We start from the raw sequence: 20,383 nt of genomic DNA on the forward strand, positions 1-20,383 counted from the left end.
AGAAATGCACACGCAGCCAGGAGCACTCACTCTGATTTATTTTTTGCTTATTGAAACCCACCCAAGACGCCTTTTTTTTTTTCCCCCTAACACTCTTGATCAGGCTTAAGGAGGCAGCATTAGTTGCTATGGCAACAGGAAAGTGCTCAAAATTCAGTCATGACTAAAACAACAATACAAAATAGGGTAAAGAGAGGCAGAGCTGTAGGAGGTCGTACTCTTCTCTCCTCTCTCTGTGCTGGAGAGCAGCCGCGGCCTCAGTGCTAACACAGGCACAACGATGACAGAAATGCAACCGAGCAGCGCTGTCTGCACAGGCCACAGGGGAGACAGATGAAGGGAGGATAAGTGGGAAGAGGCAATGAAGACTCCGCAGAGATGTACATTCAACACTTCTACACCACTCACAGCTGATGGTATAGGTCATTCTGAAGTAATGCCACTTCAGTTCTGGGAGATTAGCTTTTTCTTGGAGGAGAGAGAAGAACTGATGAGAGGATGATGAAAAATAACATGAAATCACTGGAGATATTGCAGTAAATATGATGAGGTGAGAGAGGGAGAGGCTTCTCTCACACTGAAGGTGACTCACTCACACAAATGACTGTTTGAGCCGATCAGTCACCTTCTCATGAGAAAGTGAGACTAGAAGGGGCGGCCAGGTGGAAAACCCCCTCGCCCACCATCACAGCCACCACTTCCCAGCTGTGAACTGAATTTACTGTCCAGGCTGCGGGCTGGTTGTGACAGGGTTCACTGGCGGGAAGAAAACCAGTAGTGATGTCTACTGGTTGGTTCGGACAGATGTTAGAGTGCAGTCTCTGGTAGCTTTCATGGCAATTCAAATCAGGAGAGGAAATAAGCCTCATTTTGATTCAGGAGACTCATTGGCTTGTGTGCTCGCTGTGGGAGGGGCTACAGCAGGTCGTTCTTTCAAAGGGAGGCAAACAGGTGCTGTTCAGGTAAAAGTTGTTTCCTCTCTCTCTCTGGCTGAAGCACAATGCCTTCAATGGATGTGTATGTATAGGCGTGCCCTGTGCCCGGGCCTTGGCTTTGTGTTTACAGTATGCTGATCTCTGAAACCAGAGCAAGGGGAACTCCCTCTGAGCATTGAAACGTGATGCCTACAGCGGGCGATCCCTATCAGCTGTCACGGTCCGAGGCACAGTCATTTACATATACACGTAATTAATAATTAAGAATAAGAGAATTTCTTAACAAGTATTAACAACAAGCATCTCACTGTATTTTTATTGCAAACCATTTTTAAACAAGCCATTGATTTCAGTTCATACCGGTGGAGTATGAAGATCACATTGAAGAGACAGAGTACTGTTTGGGCTACATGTGTACTGTATAGTCACAGCAGAAACCCGGTGAAGCTATGAGTATTAGGTGCAGTAGTTCTCTGGTGCTCTCTCTTTCTAAACTATCAAATACTTTTAAAATGAAATGGAAATCAATCAAACATTCTATTATTGAAGGCCATTATCAAATGTAAACTCAACGTAGACAGTATTTTTTATATAATAAAAGGAAAAGTCAAATTAATAATTAGGTCTATATTTGGGGAGAAATTTTCTTTTAAGAGAATATTCTCAAGTGTAATTTCTTGGACAACATCAATCCTGACGTGTGATCTGATAGATTATATTGTTGCGTTACTTGTGTTGCGCTCCGTGTTGCATTGTTAAATGCCGCTCACAAACTATTAATGTCCGTGCATGGTGCGAGTGTTATTTCATTTCATGGATGGATGGTGAGTGGATTGATTATTTGGAAGTTACTGAGTAAAGTAACAGTTGAATAGTTTATTTTCCTCTCTGTCTGCCTGTATTGTGTCATGGACAAAGAGCTGATAATGTTGCGTTACATATATTTGAGAGATAACGTTTGTGGGGAGAAATAAAGAAAAAGCAGGTCAGACATGACGCCACTCGTCAACCTTGCTGTAAAACAGCTGCTGCAACGTTTACCCCTCATGGAGAGGAGAAAGAATCATCCCTGATGTAGTTGACATTGAAAAACATAATTTAAAGTCAACAGCTGCTTAGACCATTATCAGGAGTTAATCACATGGACACATTGAGCTAAAGTCAGGTGATGCCCATTGGCCCATAGTTGTACTTGCACAAGGCCAGAGAAAGTGATGCTTTCAGAAGTCTGATACATTAATAATGCCATACTCTAACCAAAAAGCTTTCCATGTTCATCATAAAGCTGTCACATATAAAGTTAAACATAAATGATCTCTGGTAGACATTGACATTAACTTGACTGGAGCCTTCATGCAAAACAGAGATGTGATGTGTCGTCATGTAGCGCAGCCATGGACCAAAGTAACGCTGCTCCTGTTATATATAAACCATCGGCGCTGATTAATCGCCATACCGTTTCAATGATCGAAATCTGTTAGGAAGACAATGGGAGTAGCGGTGAGGACACACGTGAGTGTGAGCCACAGCAGTTGGGAGAGGCAGAGGTGAGGAAGGCGGTGTGGCCCTGGTTTAAGCCTTTGGACGTGGGAGCATCTTGAGGCCACAGATAGGAAGTTTTCCACGCAGTGAAAGTTTCTGCAAAGATGCTAACCGAAAGCAAAAACTTTATCTTTAAAGTTGTAGCATGCTTTGATAAGTGGTAACCACTTATGTAAAACATATATGGATTGCAGTTGATGGGCTAAAATACCAAAAAACCCACTTCTTTAAAACATGTCCGAACACATTGAGACATTATGAAGCGTCACATAACCACAATTAAATGCTTTAACTACCATAGAAACCATTTATATCACATGCACATTAGCTGACCTTCTCCGTCTGAATCAGACTTTCACTTCTCCTCGTTAAGCTGTCACAGACAAATTTACACCATGCACGCGTGTGTGTGCACAGCTTCTGCTCCTCACTCTTGCACTCACACGGCGTCAGGCGCCCGCCATCTGGACAAAGACATCACACCTCTGCTTTCTGTCACTGCGCTGATCAAACCAGCCAGTTCTTCTTTTGCACTCTGCACTGAAGCAAACAGGTCGGCACTGTTTACAGCACTTTGCTCTCACTGTTTATAAGAAGCTTCTTTCCATTGAGTCACAAACTGAAAAAAAAAGAAAAAGGTGACAGTGGCCACGCTGTGTGCTGACGCAGAATGTCCTCATGTGTCACACAGGTTAAGAACATACACACTAGATCTATTGTGAAAATGCATCTAGTCTCTGAGCTGAATCTACTACAGTGCACAGACAGACTCCACACCACAAGAGAGATGGGGGGGGGGGTTTACAGGAGAAGCAGATATTTCTATGTGGCAGAATGGCATAGCTCAAGATAAAATACACAACCGCGCTGGGATTTGAGCAGCATCTGATTAGTCTACTAAACATTTTATTGTGTCTGTTGGTTTCAAATACACAGTAACGCCTATCAAACACAGCTGTCAGGATGGGCTCCTTTACTGCAGCCTATAAATCCAAGTATCCCAGACAATTAACCAATTGATGGATATTTAACAAGCGAGAGCAGCGAGTTCATGTCACTACACCGTGCCCCCCCCCCCCCCCCCCCGATTGTTGAGCGTGCCAGCTCAGAAACCTGAGGTGAAGGAACACTGTATCCTTTCCCTCCACACTTCCCTGCCCCTGAACATACTTACAAGGATAAGAGCTTGTTAATCCAGAGGTGAGATGAATGGCAGCACTGTGTATGTGTGTGCGTGAGCAGGAAGGAGGGCAGGCTGGGACCCCGGGGGCAACTCAACTCAGCACAAAGACTGGCTCAGTGCTGCTACTGTCACACATAGGGAAAGGATAAAAATATACACTATTGGTCAAAAGTTTAGAAAACCCCCCCATTTTTCCAGTTTTTATAGAAGAAGTCAGCATTAACTGCCTGAGGTGCAGAAAAAACAGTGTAGCTCATGAAAAATTGAAAAATCATGCAACTTTCATAGAAAACAGGGGAAATTGCTAAAGTTTTAAACTTTCATGCAGCAATGAAAGTGAATGGAAACAACAAACCTACAGGCTGACAGGCAGTGTTGGAACAAACTCCGTTACTACACCCTCCGATGCATTATCAGGACAATGCTGTACTACAGGAAGCAGTTCTGTATGTTGCTGTCAGCATGGTTAGAAAAGGGCAGGAAACAAAGGAAGACAGACTGGTTGGTGAGGGGTTCATCCCACAGCAAGATAATGAGCCAAAACAATAGAAGAACCGGACGGAGGTTTCACATGATGGAGGACGAGCACAGTCTCCAGACTTGAACCTCGTGGAGCTGGTTTGTAATGAACCGGACAGGAGGTGAAAGCAAAGCAAACCAGCAAAGCAAATATTAGTGGGGAACTTCTGCAACAGTTTCGGGACGAACCCTCCGCGAGATGTTTGATTTCCATCGTAGAAAGAATGAGTGAAAAAGTGAAAATAAATCTAGTTCAACAAGAAGATTTTACGATGATTCCTTGTTTTTAAAATCTTCCAAAAGATGTGTCCAAAATCACTCGCTCATTCACCCCTCCCTCCTCACTATCCAGGCAGTTGTATGTAGAGGACTATAAAGTCAGCTCATCTGTAAAATGAAAAAACACTTTCAGACCCTCCTACCACTAACCCCCCCTTTATTTTATTTCAGCATGATGGTATATATTGCTTGGTTAGTGACCATCGGTTGCACCCATGATGCATTGTGGAATACTATGAGTCCACTAGGGTGTGATACTTCTCAGCATACATTCGAACAGCGCTACAAAATGACAAACTCACCATATAGTGGCCTGTATAGGGGGTAGTGAGTGATTTCAGACACAGCCCAACTGTTTATTTGTTCTATGCTTTAAATTCAGAAACACAGAGACGATGAGTCACTTTAAATAATAAAAAAAACTATTGAGGCCTAAACTTTTGATCAGGAGCCGTACAGTGGGCAGGAAACCGTAGCAGCACAGACGTTACAGGGTACATGTGAGTAACATATTTTTCTTCCTATATTCTTTTCTTTTACTTTCAATAACAATTCCAATACCTGAACTTTTATATCAGCCAATACTGAGCACCGATCCATTTTTAACAGCTGTTTACTACTGAGCCTGTATGGATGTGATATGACTGCCGTCATTGTTGTATGACATGGCTCAGATTAAACCCTTGGTAAAAAAAAACAAACAAAGAATCGATTTTCCGGGAAAACTGCAGTTTTATCAGAGTATGAAACCATAGAGTTTGTTAATAAATTACATGGTACCAGATTTGTGCACTCACTTGCGTACTCGCCGATACCCGATGCGATACGGTAGGAAGAATCGGAGTCATTTCTGATACTGGTATCGGTATGGGAACAACTCCAAAGATGTTCTCCCAGTGTGAAAGTTACAGAGTCAAATATTGATATCGCCTTCCCCCAAGTATCTACTGTGACCACTTTTTATTTTGAAAGTCTAATATTAATGATACATATAACGCGCAATGACGCTCTTTCTTTTTCATGTTTTCAAGACGTAGCTTCACCTTGAGGCGTGTGTGTGTGTGTGTGTGTGTGTGTGTGTGTGTTGGACAGTGGAGCAGTTGAAGGTGAAATATCCCTTTGAGCATGACGTTGTGCTGTGTGGGCATGTCAGACAGATGATAGCCGGATGCTGCGAAGGCAGGCTCCTAAGCGCATTTGCTCCTCTGACCTGCTCCTAATGTGTCGGTTCAGACGAGGCAGATAAGACTTTCTTTTTTTTTTTTATTGTCTGCTAAAAGCAGTGGATGATGAAATTGAACTTCTGTGAGTTATCTAAACAGTGTTACAGCTGTTCAAGCAGAACAGCTTGGCCAAATTAGTATCAAACACACTGATCCTCACGAGGCAGCATGTGCACGTACGTACACACACACACACACACACACACACACACACACACAAACATCAGAGTAAGAAGTGACAGTGACTTCAATAAACTGATTTATGAGATACAGTTAATAAAAAGTGATAATAGCATTAATACTGTTGATGAAGAGAGAAGGTTTAAAAGAGGATTATATGTGAAGAAGATTATTCTAAAGCAAACAGAGTAGTGTGTCCTCTGTGGCTAAACAATGTCTTTGTTCAAAATAATATAATACATAGATAAATATGTTTTCTACAGATGTGTTCGTACATTATGTCCCAGTGTAAGTGTGGCTACAATATCAGCTGATACTGATCTGCTGGATGGATTATACAGGAATTTACTCTACCCATAATGCACAGGGAAAGCGTTTACACCATACATATTTGCTCTAAAAGCCTTGGATTATAGCGATTGTTTAAAGCTGCATTAATATTTTAAAAAATATTAATCTTTTTTTGCCACTTAGGGATAACATAGCGAGCTGTACATACAACACTGCAACACTGTCCCCTACAGATTACCTTTATACACAATTAAAGCAACAGCAGAGACAGTTTGTAGGAAAGATAATCAGTGGCTGGGTTACGTTCAGAAGCAACCGTGTTGGGGTGGATGGTTGGGCTACAAAGCGCACGACTGTCCCACCAGAGACTGGAGTTGGCATCCACAGTCCCGTCTGTCCTTCTGCAACAGAAGCACTTGGGGAAGGATTAGGGAAAGATGGTGGTTTGGTTAAATGTGTCTGAAGTCACCGTGAACTTTTTCTGTATGAAACCAGACCGCCATCTTTCCCTAACGTTCCCTTAAAGTCTAATGATGCTCTTGTCACTACAAGTGGATATGAAATCTCATTTCTGCTGATATGTTCAGTGGCAACATATTTGCTACTCATAAATAAATGAACAACATACTATCATTACGTTGATTAAAAAAAATTAAATCCAGTCGCAATTTTTATCTGCAGTTGCAGTTTTGTTTGATATAAACATAATTTCTAGGAGACAGACATGAACACCGACCTTAAAATGCTGATATGCTGATGAAGTTGGCAGTTGGTAATTTACATATGCAACACACCTGGATTCATGTTTCCATCGACCCAACACATATAAGTTCAGGGTCCTATTTTCTCGCTTTGTTTTGGTCGTCACTAAAACGCGAGCTGCTAAAAGCTCCACTGTGTCCCCAGTTAGTTGTTAACTTTGTCTGCCTGTTGTATGGTGCTGGGCTCGTAGTGTACGGTGGGTTTATCAGAGGTTTTTTTTTTACTGAAAACAGCTGTGTGATATACAATAAAGAACAATAAAGCTGCAGACCCTGAAACCAAAAGAAGAAGCTGAAACGAGTTAAGAGTAACGGCATAATTCATTTTTCCCTGGAAGAAAAAATACAGGTTTCTTCTTCGCTGTGAACTGTCCACTTCATTACAGCCTTGTGATAAAAGGGGAAACAAGTGTTTCGCAGGTGGAGAACAAACATCATCATGTTACCTCTCGTGTATGTAAGAAAAGTAAAGACACAAAACCAGTTAGTGAAGCAGCAGACCAGATGATTTGCTTAAAAACCTTGGCCGTGTAACAATAAATCAGTGCTTACATCACATTTTCAAGTTTCTTATTCCAGAAATCACTTAACTGGTGTGCTACTCCTGATTGTACTGCATTCAATTTATCTCACTAATTGTCAGCTTACCACTCATCATTACAATAATCAATCATAACACAATAAATAACCACAGACAGTTTAAAAAGATACAGTTGGCTCAGCACAGCAGGAAAGAACAACTCATTCCTTCTTAACTGAGATGATGTAAATTTGATATTTGCCTCAGGGACATTTCTGGTGTCAAGAATCAGTCGGGTATTTAGGGACGGGAGTCAATGTTTCATCTACAGTAAGTTGGGCATTGGGGCAGCCTCTGGCAAAGGGTAAACAAGGCAAGCACCTGAAGGCACCTCTCTTTCCTGGGGGCCCTCAACAGATAAGGCTTTTCTTTGCAAATTAGGAATATAATGGACATTTTAGCATTCAAATTATTGTGTGGTTAAAATGTGAAGGGACGTCCAAAACAGAATCTCACTCTGAGCCATTAAAGGACTAAGGTTGGCCATGTTGTGTATGATCACATCCCTGACTTTCAGTTCATTTCACTTTCTTGCTTCCTTTGTGAAAACAGCCATTATGATGGTTTTTAATAGCAGGGAATATGAAGCACAGCTAGCCTTGTCACCTTGTCATAAGCTGGACACACAGTAGACAGCATATTATTTCCTAGATGAAAAATGTGACAATGATCTCATCTCAACTGCAACAATTGTCATATCAGCAGAACAGTGCAACTTTCAAGGCCACTGACCATCATAGCGACATTCATCAAAGGCCTGAGAGAGTTCAGCCTCTGCATTTCTCCAGTTCAGGCTCGCTGCCACAGGGATGAAAGAAAATCATTCACCACCTTCCCAGCCACCCAACCGTGTGTTCCTAACGTTCATGAGCGCTCATGTGAAGAGAGCCTGAGTCCCAGGATCCTCGTGGGTGTGCGTGAGTCAACACTTTTCATAAAATAGGCCGACGTAAATTAACATTTTGGAGGCAACCTTTTAGCAAAAGCGCAGACCAAAGGAAATCCAACGGACCCAAGATATTGGAGGTCATCATTGAGCTGGATGACCCCCATGGTGGTCGCTGACATCATTACAGTATGTCTCTGACATCACAAAGTCTGGACAGGCCTCATAAAGAACAGTTGATGGCTGAAACACTTTCACACCTCAATAAATGTAATTCTTCTGTAAGGTATTATCACACTACAGTAGAGACCATAAATTCTTGATTAAAAGGTTAAAGGTTTTATATCATTATTTACAATAATTTTGTTCCAAATAGAAGCTACTATAGCTCCAATTAAGAAAATGTTGCTGATGATCAACTGCAGTCTGAACAAAGGAGTGTTTATCAGATGGAAACACCTCCTTGACCCTGATTGGTCAGAAATACCAGCTCCTATTTGAAGCAAAAGATTGCATTTAAGCTCTCCTGATTGGAAGAACAGGTTCTGATCAGATCAGCAAAATTCTGTGGCAAAATCAATTGAAATCACCACAATCGTGAACAAACAGGACTATGTAAATCCATCTATATCTCCATGAGGAATTCAAGTTTGTTATACTCTGATGCAAATCTGCACCACTGAACAATAGCAACTTGCCTTAACAGCGCTGATCATTGAAGATAACACAGTGAAAGCCTACTTCTTCCTGTTAGCAATTGAGCTAACAAACTTGCTAATTGACTGTTACCAAGTTAGTTTTTCTCCCCCATTCAATAACTCTGTTGCACAATGATGCACAATCCTGACAACTAAATGCTACAGACAGAAACAGCTCAGGGAAACATGAAGAAGCTCAGACAGCACTGCATGTTCTCAACTTGCTACTATGTTAACCCCTTTGCTCTCCAGCTGCTGGTGGAAGCAGCAGCACATCAGACTTCACTGGCACATAACACATGAACCCCAACAGGGATCCTGTAGTGTTGTCCGGTGCATAATTTGATATGGCCACTTTAAAAATAAAAGTGCAACTCTCTTTCCAACCACTCCTACAATACTGCACAAACACACACACACACACACACACACTAACAAGAAAAAAAAAAAAAGAAAAAAGCTGGTGCTCTACAGTCAGCGTGTGTCTCAACTTCCTTCCTCTCAGAAAAAAGTCATGATGCCACAACAACAACAGTCGCACGCGGGAAATCAAATGCAGCTGTTTGGGAGGCCAAGAATGACAGAGCAGACCGGAGGGCTAAAGATGTTCCTGAGTACGGACCTTCAGGAACCAACAGAGGCTGGGATCTGGTTTCAACAGTACATATGTGAAACTTACTGAGGCCCTCATAAATGCAGAAGTCAATGAAAAACACCAGTCTGTGATATTTACCACTACACAGCCATGTTTTGGCGAAGCTGCAACTGCACTAACCCCAGGGCTGAGTGTGTTAAAGCTCACATTAAAAACTGCGGCACAGATATCAAGAGGGGAACAGTGCAGGAAGCCTCTCTTTGTGTCAGAGACCTGGACATGGATTGCGGTGGGTTCATTCAAACAGCCAGTAAGCTGTGAAACTGGCTCTGGTAAAAGAGGTGCTCGTGCTGTGATGTGGTGTGGTGTATTTTTAAAAGATGAGCCGTGCGTTCATGACACCCACACGAGTCACATGTGTGTCAACCATCGTGTCCAAGAAGTGACAAAGTGATGTGTGAGAATATGTGAGGCTCAATCAGCAGGGACGATAGTCTGTTCACACCAGGTTAACTAAAGTAGGTAGTAGGTTCGTTCTGTATTTGTGTTTTAGGCTGTCAGTGTGTGAGAGGTGCTCCTGCGGTGAGGGTGGACCAGCATCAACAGGTGTGCAACTTTAGATATTCACAAGTTATGAAGATGAACTTACACAAACGCATGGTAGATGAACGCCCAGGCTCTCGGTCTCTCCAGCACGTTGTACAGGTAGTTCTGGAGCCGCCGGTACCGCACGTTTCTCCGGCCGCTCTGAGCGCTGTATATGAGCGGCTTCCCCAGCAGGCTGAGCCGGGCTCCCTGCTTGCCCCTCAGGCTCTCGGAGCCGGCAGCACCTGCGGCGGTGGAGGCTGACAGCAAGCCGTCTCCAGCGTTGTTCATCATCTTCCGTCCGGACTCCACATCTTTCAAACCGTAGCCTTCGGTACGGTGCCCCGGCGATGTCCTCATCCAGAGCCCAGTGCCGCCTTCTTCGCCGCTGTGGTTCCGGGGCATGGCATCACCGAAGCGGGCATCAAGTGCTCGTTGGTCTTTTCAAGCATGCGTGTCCTCTGCCGTGAGCCGTGCCCTGGACGAACAATAAAGTACACGTGCTAGATGCCGTCTACCAGGCGTTGAGTTGCCAGAGCGCGGCGTTCGCCGTCACACTTTGACCGCCCTCTTTCCTCTTGCATCAACCTCCTCTCATCTACACAACTGCCGCTGCGCGTAAAGGTGTCCACCGCGCGCGTCCTGTGCGTGGTGCTGTCCTATCGGGCAAAACAACTTATGGACACAGAGTGCGACCCTGTAGAAGTGAGGGGGGAGATATTGTAGCAATAAGGTTCAGCACGGACTCTCTTCCCTCTGCACTTTTCCGCCTGTTGCTTCAACACAAGAGCTGCGCGGCGCGGGAGACGCTCAGCGGTGCCCGAGTGACTTTATATTGAATGTCGTGTCACAGTAAACACTTGATTTTAACTTACAGCCACATCATTAAAATTTCAGCTTGTGGGAGTTTCTCTTTAGGTGGCATTGGCGCGCCACAGGGCAGCAGAGCAGAGATGTAAATGAGCAACTGTCGCAAATCGTGTGATTTAATTTCCTGAAAAAAAAAAAAGTTCTGAATTACAGCACGCTGTGGAGGAGCCTATCAGGTAACATGGACTCCGATGAAGTTTCCACTTGGTCGAGTGGAAAAGTAACCACTGAAGGCAGCTCTCTGAACATCTGCAGAAAATATTAACCAAAATGACTCTTAATTCAGAGAGGTCTTTCTTTAAACCGTCTGTTCTGTTAGCTCAATGTGATTTTACTGAACGTAGGGAAGGTTTTATTTGTGAAAGAGAAGCTCTGCGTTGTCATTGTGTGAAGGCTGGTGTCACTGCTGTCACTGAAACCACGTGGCACCACAGACACATCTCTCTGGCGCAGAAGTGCGGATTATGATCCCAGTGTATTGACGATATGTGACCCGTGTTGCTCAGAGTGAACTGTTCTGTGGACCAAGTGGCTGAATGAAGTGAAAATGCTGCTTCCTTTGTGGTATTAAAGCCTAAAATAAAAGTGGTTAGAAAAATGTAATGTCAGCTCTACCTCCGCTTTGACTTCCGCTTCAACTAAATACAATATTCTCCCACAGCTGCCTCATCATGAGCCTGATTGGCTGCTGCCCTCGGATGCAGCGAAACGCTGACCACAGGTGTGATAAAGATACTTGACCTCTGGCAGTAAGTTCAAGTGAGTGAGAGTAAAGCGGACTGCCAGTACACAGGCCTGCGTGTGGGAGTAAGAGAGCAGGGAAGTGTGTATTCTCATATTTAATCCACAGCTGCAGGAACTGCTTTTACCTGCGGAGGTCTGCCAGCCTCCTCCTTTCTTTCAACAAAACTATGCCATCTACTGGTCGCTGCGGCACCAGGCAGCCTGTCCAGAGACCAGGATCTCAGGTTCTGAAAGTGCATCCTCTCTTCTTGCTCTCAGTTTGCCCTTAGATCATTATACATCACAGAAATGTTATCAGGGCACTGAATCTCCTGCAGTTTAGTGTGAATAAAGGTGATCAAGGACATGAAACTTCTGTTGTCAGACTGATATAGGGGGCTTTTTATGCTTTTCCTTCACATATAAAAATATTTGAATATAACTTGCTCCAACTTGATATATTTTTGGGGAATCAATAAAAGTAATTTACACAAATGATAGATTCAAAGACATCACAAACTGTTCTGTTGTCGTGTTCAAACACAGATCTTTATTTTAAATTCTGGTGATGACCCCAAACGATAAAAATCTGGAGTAAATGTGAAGTACAGTCATAAAAAATATGGAGTGTGAATAAGTATGAATATGTCACTCAGTGTAAACATCATGAAGTGTCCGTGTTTACAAGCATATTAATATCCCTTAGCCTAGTTTTAGTCATATTCACCCACACGCAAATTTAATATATGGATATTGAATTCCTATATATGCAGTAGAATATATATACATATACATTTAAAAACATATGTAAAAGATTATATATGAAACCTTAGAAATTGGAACAATTTTAATATATTGACATCTGGCCAATACAAACGTATGTCTATGTATGTATGATTATATTGTAGATAATTGTTAAATGAATAGATGGGCATGTTTAAAATTAATGAGAAGTTAATTAGAAAAATATATATGAAGAGAAAGAGTTTTATATGTTTGTTGTTTTAATGAACTCTAAAATAAATATACTATATCATTTATATTAGTACGTATGGTTGCAACATGTTATACAATACTAAAATTCATCACATTGATCATTTGAATATATGTACATGTACACATTTTACACTGAGTATTTCATATATGTTATAAAGGTAAATCTTCATATATCTAGAGGATGTATATATGTGATAATAATATATCCCCTTTGGAACATACAGTATATGGAACATCACTCTTGATATAGGCACATTTACAGTATGTTATATTACATTTCTGTATGGGCAGGATATGACATGTACATGAAACATAAGAAACTTGATTATTTATATCCCTGTACACATGATTATAACAGTTTCGGTTTACTTCCTGGTTGTCTGAACTCTTCATGTATTTACTGGATAATCTGAGTAAGAGAAAATGAGACCAATAACACAATGCATGATATACACAATGGAAGTCAGTCGTTCCCTTTATTATTATCAAGATATACGTACATAGATATAAAAATAGATATATTCTTTTATTGACTGCTACATAGTTGGTTGATTGATGTGGCAGAGAGTGTTTACGCCCCAGTTTCTATTGGTTTCTATCTCAAACCAGATTATGATGTTTACATGTGCAAATACAACCAGGATATTTCAAATACCTGATCCTAACCAAGATTCATGTGCACGTGTAAATACAATCAATGAAGACAAGAATATGAATATATGGAGAAGATGACACTGTTGATACCTTAAAGCTTCTTTAAGGGGAAACAAAACTACTTATCCACCGACCAATGACACTCAAATCCTTCAGAGGTCAAATCAACTTGCACATTTTGATATGAGAACAAGTGTATGTTTATATAAAACTGCAGTGAGGATTTTCATATTTGATTACACTGTTCTATGTGGATATTGATCGTCAAACTAAGGGAAGAAACTGAGGGCTAAAGGAAGCAGCAGTTGGCTTACAACCTTAAAACTGTGCAGTTATCATGTCATCTCGTCACATGGTGAGATGGTTTCCTGCATCAAGTGCATGCCTCCTGTCATGCAGCATCAACAAGTAAAAACATTCGAATGAGGAAACGCAGCCTCCTGTTGAACGCTTCTCAAAGTAAACAGTCGTGTCAGGAGACATGATTTAACTTATGTGTCCTTTTTTCCCAAAGTTTTTGTTTGTTTATTTTGTTTTTTCTTCATGGATAATATTAAAAATTAACTTCATAATGTTTGTATTCCACTTCCACTCACGGTCTCTGTTTCCACCGATATGTGATCTTTGACCTGATTAGATAGATTAATCCATTTCCTGGGAGCAGCATGGAAATTTTATTGTGGCCTCTGACTTTTATGATCTGCGGTTCTCTTTTCCACCATGGTCCGCATCCACGCTTTGTACACAGAGGTCGCGACCCCTGATGCTATGACGAGGGGAACTTGGGGCCCGGCTGGCATGGCGAGGCCAGTGGGAGGGTTCGTCGAGATTGCCTGCAGATGTTGTTTCGGGGGCCCTTTGCTTATTTAACAAGAGGATGTTGAACATAAATCTCCCAAGCCCTCTGCTGCACTGTATCATATGTGAGGTCACACATGAGGCCATGTTGCTTCTACTTCCTCTTCGGGTAGACGCACTGTAGCACCACCCAATGCAGAGAGTTATGGTGCAGCTCTGAAGCAGGACACGGCTATTGTATGCTTTTTTTTTATCAACATCATTAAAGCTTTTGCTCTCCAGAAATTTACCTCTGCTTTGTGAGATTCTCTTTTTCCTGTGGCAAAGCTATACATGTCAAAATAAGAGCCTGCTGTTTGTGAAAGGATAAAAATAATAGTAAAGACAGCTGCAGGAATAGAGGCAGAGCCTTTCTTTTTAATTGATAAAAATGATTAAGGGAGTAGTAATGAGCAGACTGCTGGCTGAGTGTAGGAGCCCAGACCTCTTAAGGGCTCCTTTTTATTGGTGCAATTATCCACTACAAAGTAAACAAGATTTATCACTTTAAATGGCGGGGAAGAAATGGACAATCAATATGAGAGATAAGTAACACTAACACTGCCAACCTCAGGGGCGAAATTAGAATATGTGGCTGTAAGACTAATGACCAGGGACTAAATGTGCACACTGAATGAAGTCAAATGAGTAAAAGCCAAAATGATGACAAAGTGAGAGTATGTGTTCCCTTTAATCCAGCAGGTCTCAACAACCAAGAACTGCCAGAGGTTATCAGGCTGCACCTGCATGGTGCCAATACAGACAGTGAGCGAGTCACTGATAGGGTTCAATGGTCAATAACTCTAGAGGAGCTTGACCCAGACTGAGGAACAATGGCTGACTGTACACAGTGTTCATATTACCTCCAATGCATGCCTTATACTGCCCCTCTGTAGCAGTGGACGATGTTGATGCCCCCCCCCTTTCTCAGATTTTCTCAGTTATTTATTCATTTACTTACTTACTTTTAACATTTTTTTTTTTTCATTTATTTATTAACTATTTATTTATTAACTATTTATTTATTTATTTTGGAATGTTTCACACAGGTGCTGCCCAGGGAATGTGGGTGGAGTGGGAAGTGAGGGAGGGGGGGCTCTAGCAGGGGTAAATAAAAAGTTTTTTTTTTTCATTATAACATACAGTTTTCAAGCTGGTGGTGTGGCTCTAATCAATAGTTGACTGTCAGACTGAAATATCTCAACAACCATCGGATGGATTGGATGACTATCAAATGTTGTACAGCTATTCATGGTAATGGCTTTGGTGATGTTTTCCTGCAGCAAGCTTGAAATATCTTTGATATTTGTGGTTCTCAGAGGATGAATCCTTCTTGTGAATTTTGGTTCAGACATTCGTTCTCCCTCAGGATGGACTGTAATCATGTCGGGGATCTGACTGAAACTCCAGTGCCATATCACCAAGTCAACATTTTCATTTATCCTGTACTTTAAGACTAAATACCTGCAAACTTTCCATATACCTCAGCTGTACTTGAATTTAATTCTAATTTGCAAATGTTTGCATAGTAACATGCTAAAGTAAGATGGTGAACATGGCAACACAAGCAATATTCCTGCTAAACATAAGCATGTTAGCATGCTCTAGGTCTTGTTTTATTCTTATGGTTACTGTCATGCCTGTAGCTGAGGTCACCGAGCTCTGGACCTCTTTCTAGAGCTAAAAATAAAATTTGACGCCAAATACAACTGGATAAGAAAGGCCAGTTGAGAACTGAATTCAGCTTTTTTCTTCTCCACTGGCTGAGTCAGTCTCTCCCTACCTTCTGCCTGTTTGTAATGCACGGCTCGACCCGCTGCCCCTGATGCTATGACTGGCTGCCATGGCGAGGCTGGCGGGAAGGTTTGTCAAGACGGTTAAAAAAAGGTTGACAGTTGATTAAAGTTATTTATACAGTCTTTAAAATTATGAATGAGTAGCTTTCTGATAAATATCATTTGGGTTGGCTCATTTGTAGTTATTCATACAAATTCATTTCCATATATAACAATGAGTAATTTGCTACAATATGAAAAACAGAAATCTATCCATCAGATCCACGTATCTAATGTCTGTGTATCTCACTGTTCATTTGTGCGTTAACAGTGAAACATTTGTAATGTGTATCTAAAATTGAACATGGTGCCTCTCTGCCGAGATGTACCAGTGCACCAAGAGATCCCAAAGTTTTTCAATATGACCTCTTGACATTATGTCATGCAGGCTGAGAGTATAATAAAACACACAGACACACACGCACACACACACATACACACACAAAAAAAAGACTTGATAGACATTGAATTGAAGGCGAGTTCAGAGTCAGTTTTCTTCCACACATTCTTTTTATTTGTAAATAATAAAAATGAACTTTTTTTTTTAAATATAAAACATACACATCATTTGAGCCACATCTGTTATACAAACAAGAAATGTTGCAGTGAATGATTTACTTTTTTCTAATTTTCTTTTTGTTTCAGTGGAACACAGAAGTTGTAAACAATCAGCATTTTTTTTCCTGTTAATACTGACAAAAATAAAATAAAGAAAGAAAAAATAAAAAAGGAAAAAAAACCCAGCTTCACCGGACAATGAAAAGAAAAGTCAACTCTTCTGAAGTGGGGCTGATCGTGGCCGGGTTTCAGACACTGGTTTAGAAGCACAGAGAAGTGTTCAGACAATGACTTTCGGAGCAGTGGTTCAGACCTGTCGTTTTTGGGGCTGTGTGTTTGAGTTCAGCCGGTTATGACCCTGGCCTCGTGTTGTCCCACTGCATGTGGTCCCCAATCATGTATTAATCACTGCTCATTATATAACTTGGCCCCTTTGCAATTATCACTCAACCCAATGAAAACCCAGTGAGTGGCTGCTGAGTATTTACAGTGTATGACTCTCTGTGCATCTGCATTTATTCTCTATATAATTGAACAGTTCATGTGATAGCATATCTGAAATCATTATGTTGAAACATAATTCATATTTCCATATAAGTAGATCTGATTTGTACATATTTATTCATACATCATCTCAGCCCCTTGGAGGTATACTATGATGTGGAACAACAGTAAGAGGGGCTGTGAGGTCTGCTCAGTACTACTGTACAGTACAGTACATCTTCCGGAGGGTCGAGGAAAGACATCAATGTAATTGTGGGATTTAGTTTGAGAGACATTCAGCACCGGACTGAGGGACGTGGAATAGACTGCAGTTGAGTTCAAATGTCGTTGCGTAATGGGAATGGCTTCGGTTTCTTGGTTTTATCTCTTTAATATTCAAGTACGAGCAAACTGTACAACTGCATGCAACATACAAGTGGCCCTACAGTATGTGGAACTAACACACGTATCTAGTTCAGTATCTTTTTTTCTGTATCTGTTTCGTTTTACAAAAATATGCATGCAGCTTGGAACAGGTTCCAAAGTCATGCTGGCCCCAACTCTTTCCTGGTGAGAGGAGTTTGCGGGCCAAACGGAGGATGAGCATTGGTGTTTGGTGTCCTGACAGATTAGTCTGATTGGTTATTTTGACATTCACAGAGATGCACAAGGGAAACTGTGAGCGATTCTTCTCTTCTGTTTGTTTGTGCGTTTCCTAATATCTAGACAAAGAAATGAACCGAACCAGTGACGGGAATGTTACTTTTTTTCTTTTTTTAACTACATGTTTTTTTCAAAAAGTTAGACTTTTTGTTGTAAAAAAATCAAGCTCTTGTGCTTGTGTTTAAATTTCAAAGAATGTAAACTAAGGGTTGGATAAAAACCTTAAACGTGCTGGGGTGAGGGACTGCACTCCCCAAAAGATGTGAAAAATTAGACCGTCCTATCTTGCTCTTGCGAAGGTGAACAAAGATTTCTCTTTTCATTTTTTTTTTACAGTGATGTTGTACCCTTGTGATATTTCAAAGTGACATAAATTTCATTTATTGGTCAACCTCTTGAGAGGCCTAATATACATCTATACAAAGACGACTGGCCTGGACATTTGCCAGAGGTGGAACAAGGAAAACAACTTTGCACGCTAATCGCACTGTCAAGTGTAAAAATCTAAGCTGTGTTATCATCACCAGCAACCCCCCCTGCATAACACTTGCAGACATTTAATAGTTTTTATATCCTTTTTTTTTTATCTCTTGTGTTTTGTTTTTTTCTCTCCATGCACACACCAGACTGACAACATTATCATGAGCATTTTACGCACTGTAAAAACATTTTGTGCCAGTAGTAACAAAGGGAAAGAAATGAACAACAAAGCAAACACGCTAAAACAGTGTGGCTTCAGAGCAGCCATGGTAAACATATTGAAAAGAGGATCTTTCGACAGAGAGAGGGACCAGTGATGTGGCTCCAAGGTCGAGGCACCAGAAGAAGGCCCTGTGCTTCCAGACTGAATTCCAACGTGTGAGCACCCTGCCCGGGGGCAGGCGTGCCGGCAGTCTGTTGGGGTTCTGGAGGAGGCCACTGCAGCCACCTGCAGGTGTGGAGGGTGATTACCTCTGTCTTGAGTCCATACATTCCGATGCTTACATACATTTCTTTGCTATTGTTGATTCGGTTAAAAACCACCCTGCTTCATTTTTGATTCTCTGACACTTTTTCATCTCCCGTCTCAAGAGCTACTGCTTGTTGTCTGTCGACAGCCCTGCTTCTTCAGCATACACAGAGAAAAACTATAAGATTTTTCATTGAATGGATATGAAACACTGAAATGTGGCACTTTCTACAACAGACAAAATTAACCGCAACAGGAGTGATTGTCAGATCTCAACAAAGCTTTCTCATTGTGACTGTTTCTGATTGTTGTTGTTCTACATTTCCGCTATATATATATTTTTTTTTTAATCTCTCTCACTCTACTGTATGTTTCATGAGTTTGTTACTCGCCGAGCGGTGTAGAGCTGTTGGTCCACTAGGATCGAACCCCCGGAGGTCCGGAGGAGCTGTCGAGTGACGACTGGGAGGCTCGCCGAGTTAGGGAGGCAAGTGTCGGATCCACCAAGGAGGATGGTGGGAACAACTTGTACCAACCAATGACTGTGCTTGATAAGTCCAGTTCCTCCAATAGGATTTGTGCAACTCCCATGAAGCTTTTGTGATCCATGCGGCCGTAGTCTCCCCAAACAATCACCTGGAAGAAAAATCATTTCTCTCAAATTACTCAGCTCTACTTCCTCCTGCTGAAACAACTGATAGAATTTAGAAATAAAGATTTTACTTTCTAATGACGGAACATATCTCATTCTCACCTGTAAGACTTTACCCTGTGGGCTTTCCTCGAATAGCAGTGCTTGCTGGTACAGTGGGTCAAGTGTTTTCCGTGCAATCTTGGTTTTCTTTTTGGCTACGTATGCTCCATTATTCAGCAGATAGACCTTGACATATGGAGCTGAAGACGAAGACAAAATAAAAAAGCCATTAGTGGCGAACACAGCACCTCGCCAATATAATCTAGATCAGACCTCATGGCTTGTTCTGGAAAGGAACAGCACAGTCCAAGCTTTGGCTGAGTGTACGTACTGGATTACAATGCATGTAGGGTGTGTATTTTATACGTATGTGAAAAAAACAGAGGGATTAGTTGCTCTTCAGCATCTAAATGTAGGTCAAGTGCTTACCAGGGAGAGATTTGGATCCTGGCTTTTGTACGAGTCCTCGAGCTCTGATGACTTCCACCTCCAGCTGACCCTTTTTCTCCATCATACCAATCTGGATGTCACCTGGGAGACAGATGAAGATGAGAAGAGGATGATCAGTTTAGAAACAACAAGAAGGGATCAATGACGGCATGTGGTGTAGGGCTGAAAGTTTCAGGAAAGATAAACCTAGTAGTGCCGGCACACTCAGGCCATAAACATACATGATCAAGGAACGCAGCACATTTCACTCAGCGCTTCATCAGGTTCATAAAAAAGTACGATCAGAGGTTTGAATATGTGACAACAATAACAACACTCTGATTTGTGAATATTTGCAATCTTAATATTTTAGTATACTGTAATACATTATGTTATACAATATTATATGTTAATATAGACATAGAAATATCTTAT

The 20,383-nt window shown here is 41.5% G+C and overlaps 2 protein-coding genes across 8 annotated transcripts in view; both read right to left on the reverse strand.

Annotated features, from left to right (window-relative positions):
- LOC130165340 (potassium voltage-gated channel subfamily KQT member 5-like) overlaps positions 1–12,208 on the reverse strand; it is a 115,998-nt gene extending 103,790 nt beyond the window's left edge. For all 4 annotated transcript variants that reach the window (XM_056370566.1, XM_056370548.1, XM_056370557.1 and 1 more), the window contains exon 1: positions 10,322–12,208. In XM_056370566.1, the coding sequence (XP_056226541.1) occupies positions 10,322–10,662 (341 nt within the window). In that variant the 5' untranslated portion in view covers positions 10,663–12,208. The remainder of the gene's footprint in view (positions 1–10,321) is intronic.
- A 4,451-nt stretch (positions 12,209–16,659) lies between these two features.
- The window catches only part of rims1b (regulating synaptic membrane exocytosis 1b), a 76,671-nt gene continuing 72,947 nt past the window's right edge, over positions 16,660–20,383 (reverse strand). For all 4 annotated transcript variants that reach the window (XM_056373014.1, XM_056373011.1, XM_056373013.1 and 1 more), the window contains 3 exons: positions 19,949–20,050; positions 19,580–19,719; positions 16,660–19,461 (listed from right to left, as the gene is read on the reverse strand). In XM_056373014.1, the coding sequence (XP_056228989.1) occupies positions 19,243–19,461; positions 19,580–19,719; positions 19,949–20,050 (461 nt within the window). In that variant the 3' untranslated portion in view covers positions 16,660–19,242. The remainder of the gene's footprint in view (positions 19,462–19,579; positions 19,720–19,948; positions 20,051–20,383) is intronic.

The sequence above is a fragment of the Seriola aureovittata genome, chromosome 3, assembly GCF_021018895.1.
Source record: "Seriola aureovittata isolate HTS-2021-v1 ecotype China chromosome 3, ASM2101889v1, whole genome shotgun sequence".
NCBI classification, from domain to species: Eukaryota; Metazoa; Chordata; class Actinopteri; order Carangiformes; family Carangidae; genus Seriola; species Seriola aureovittata.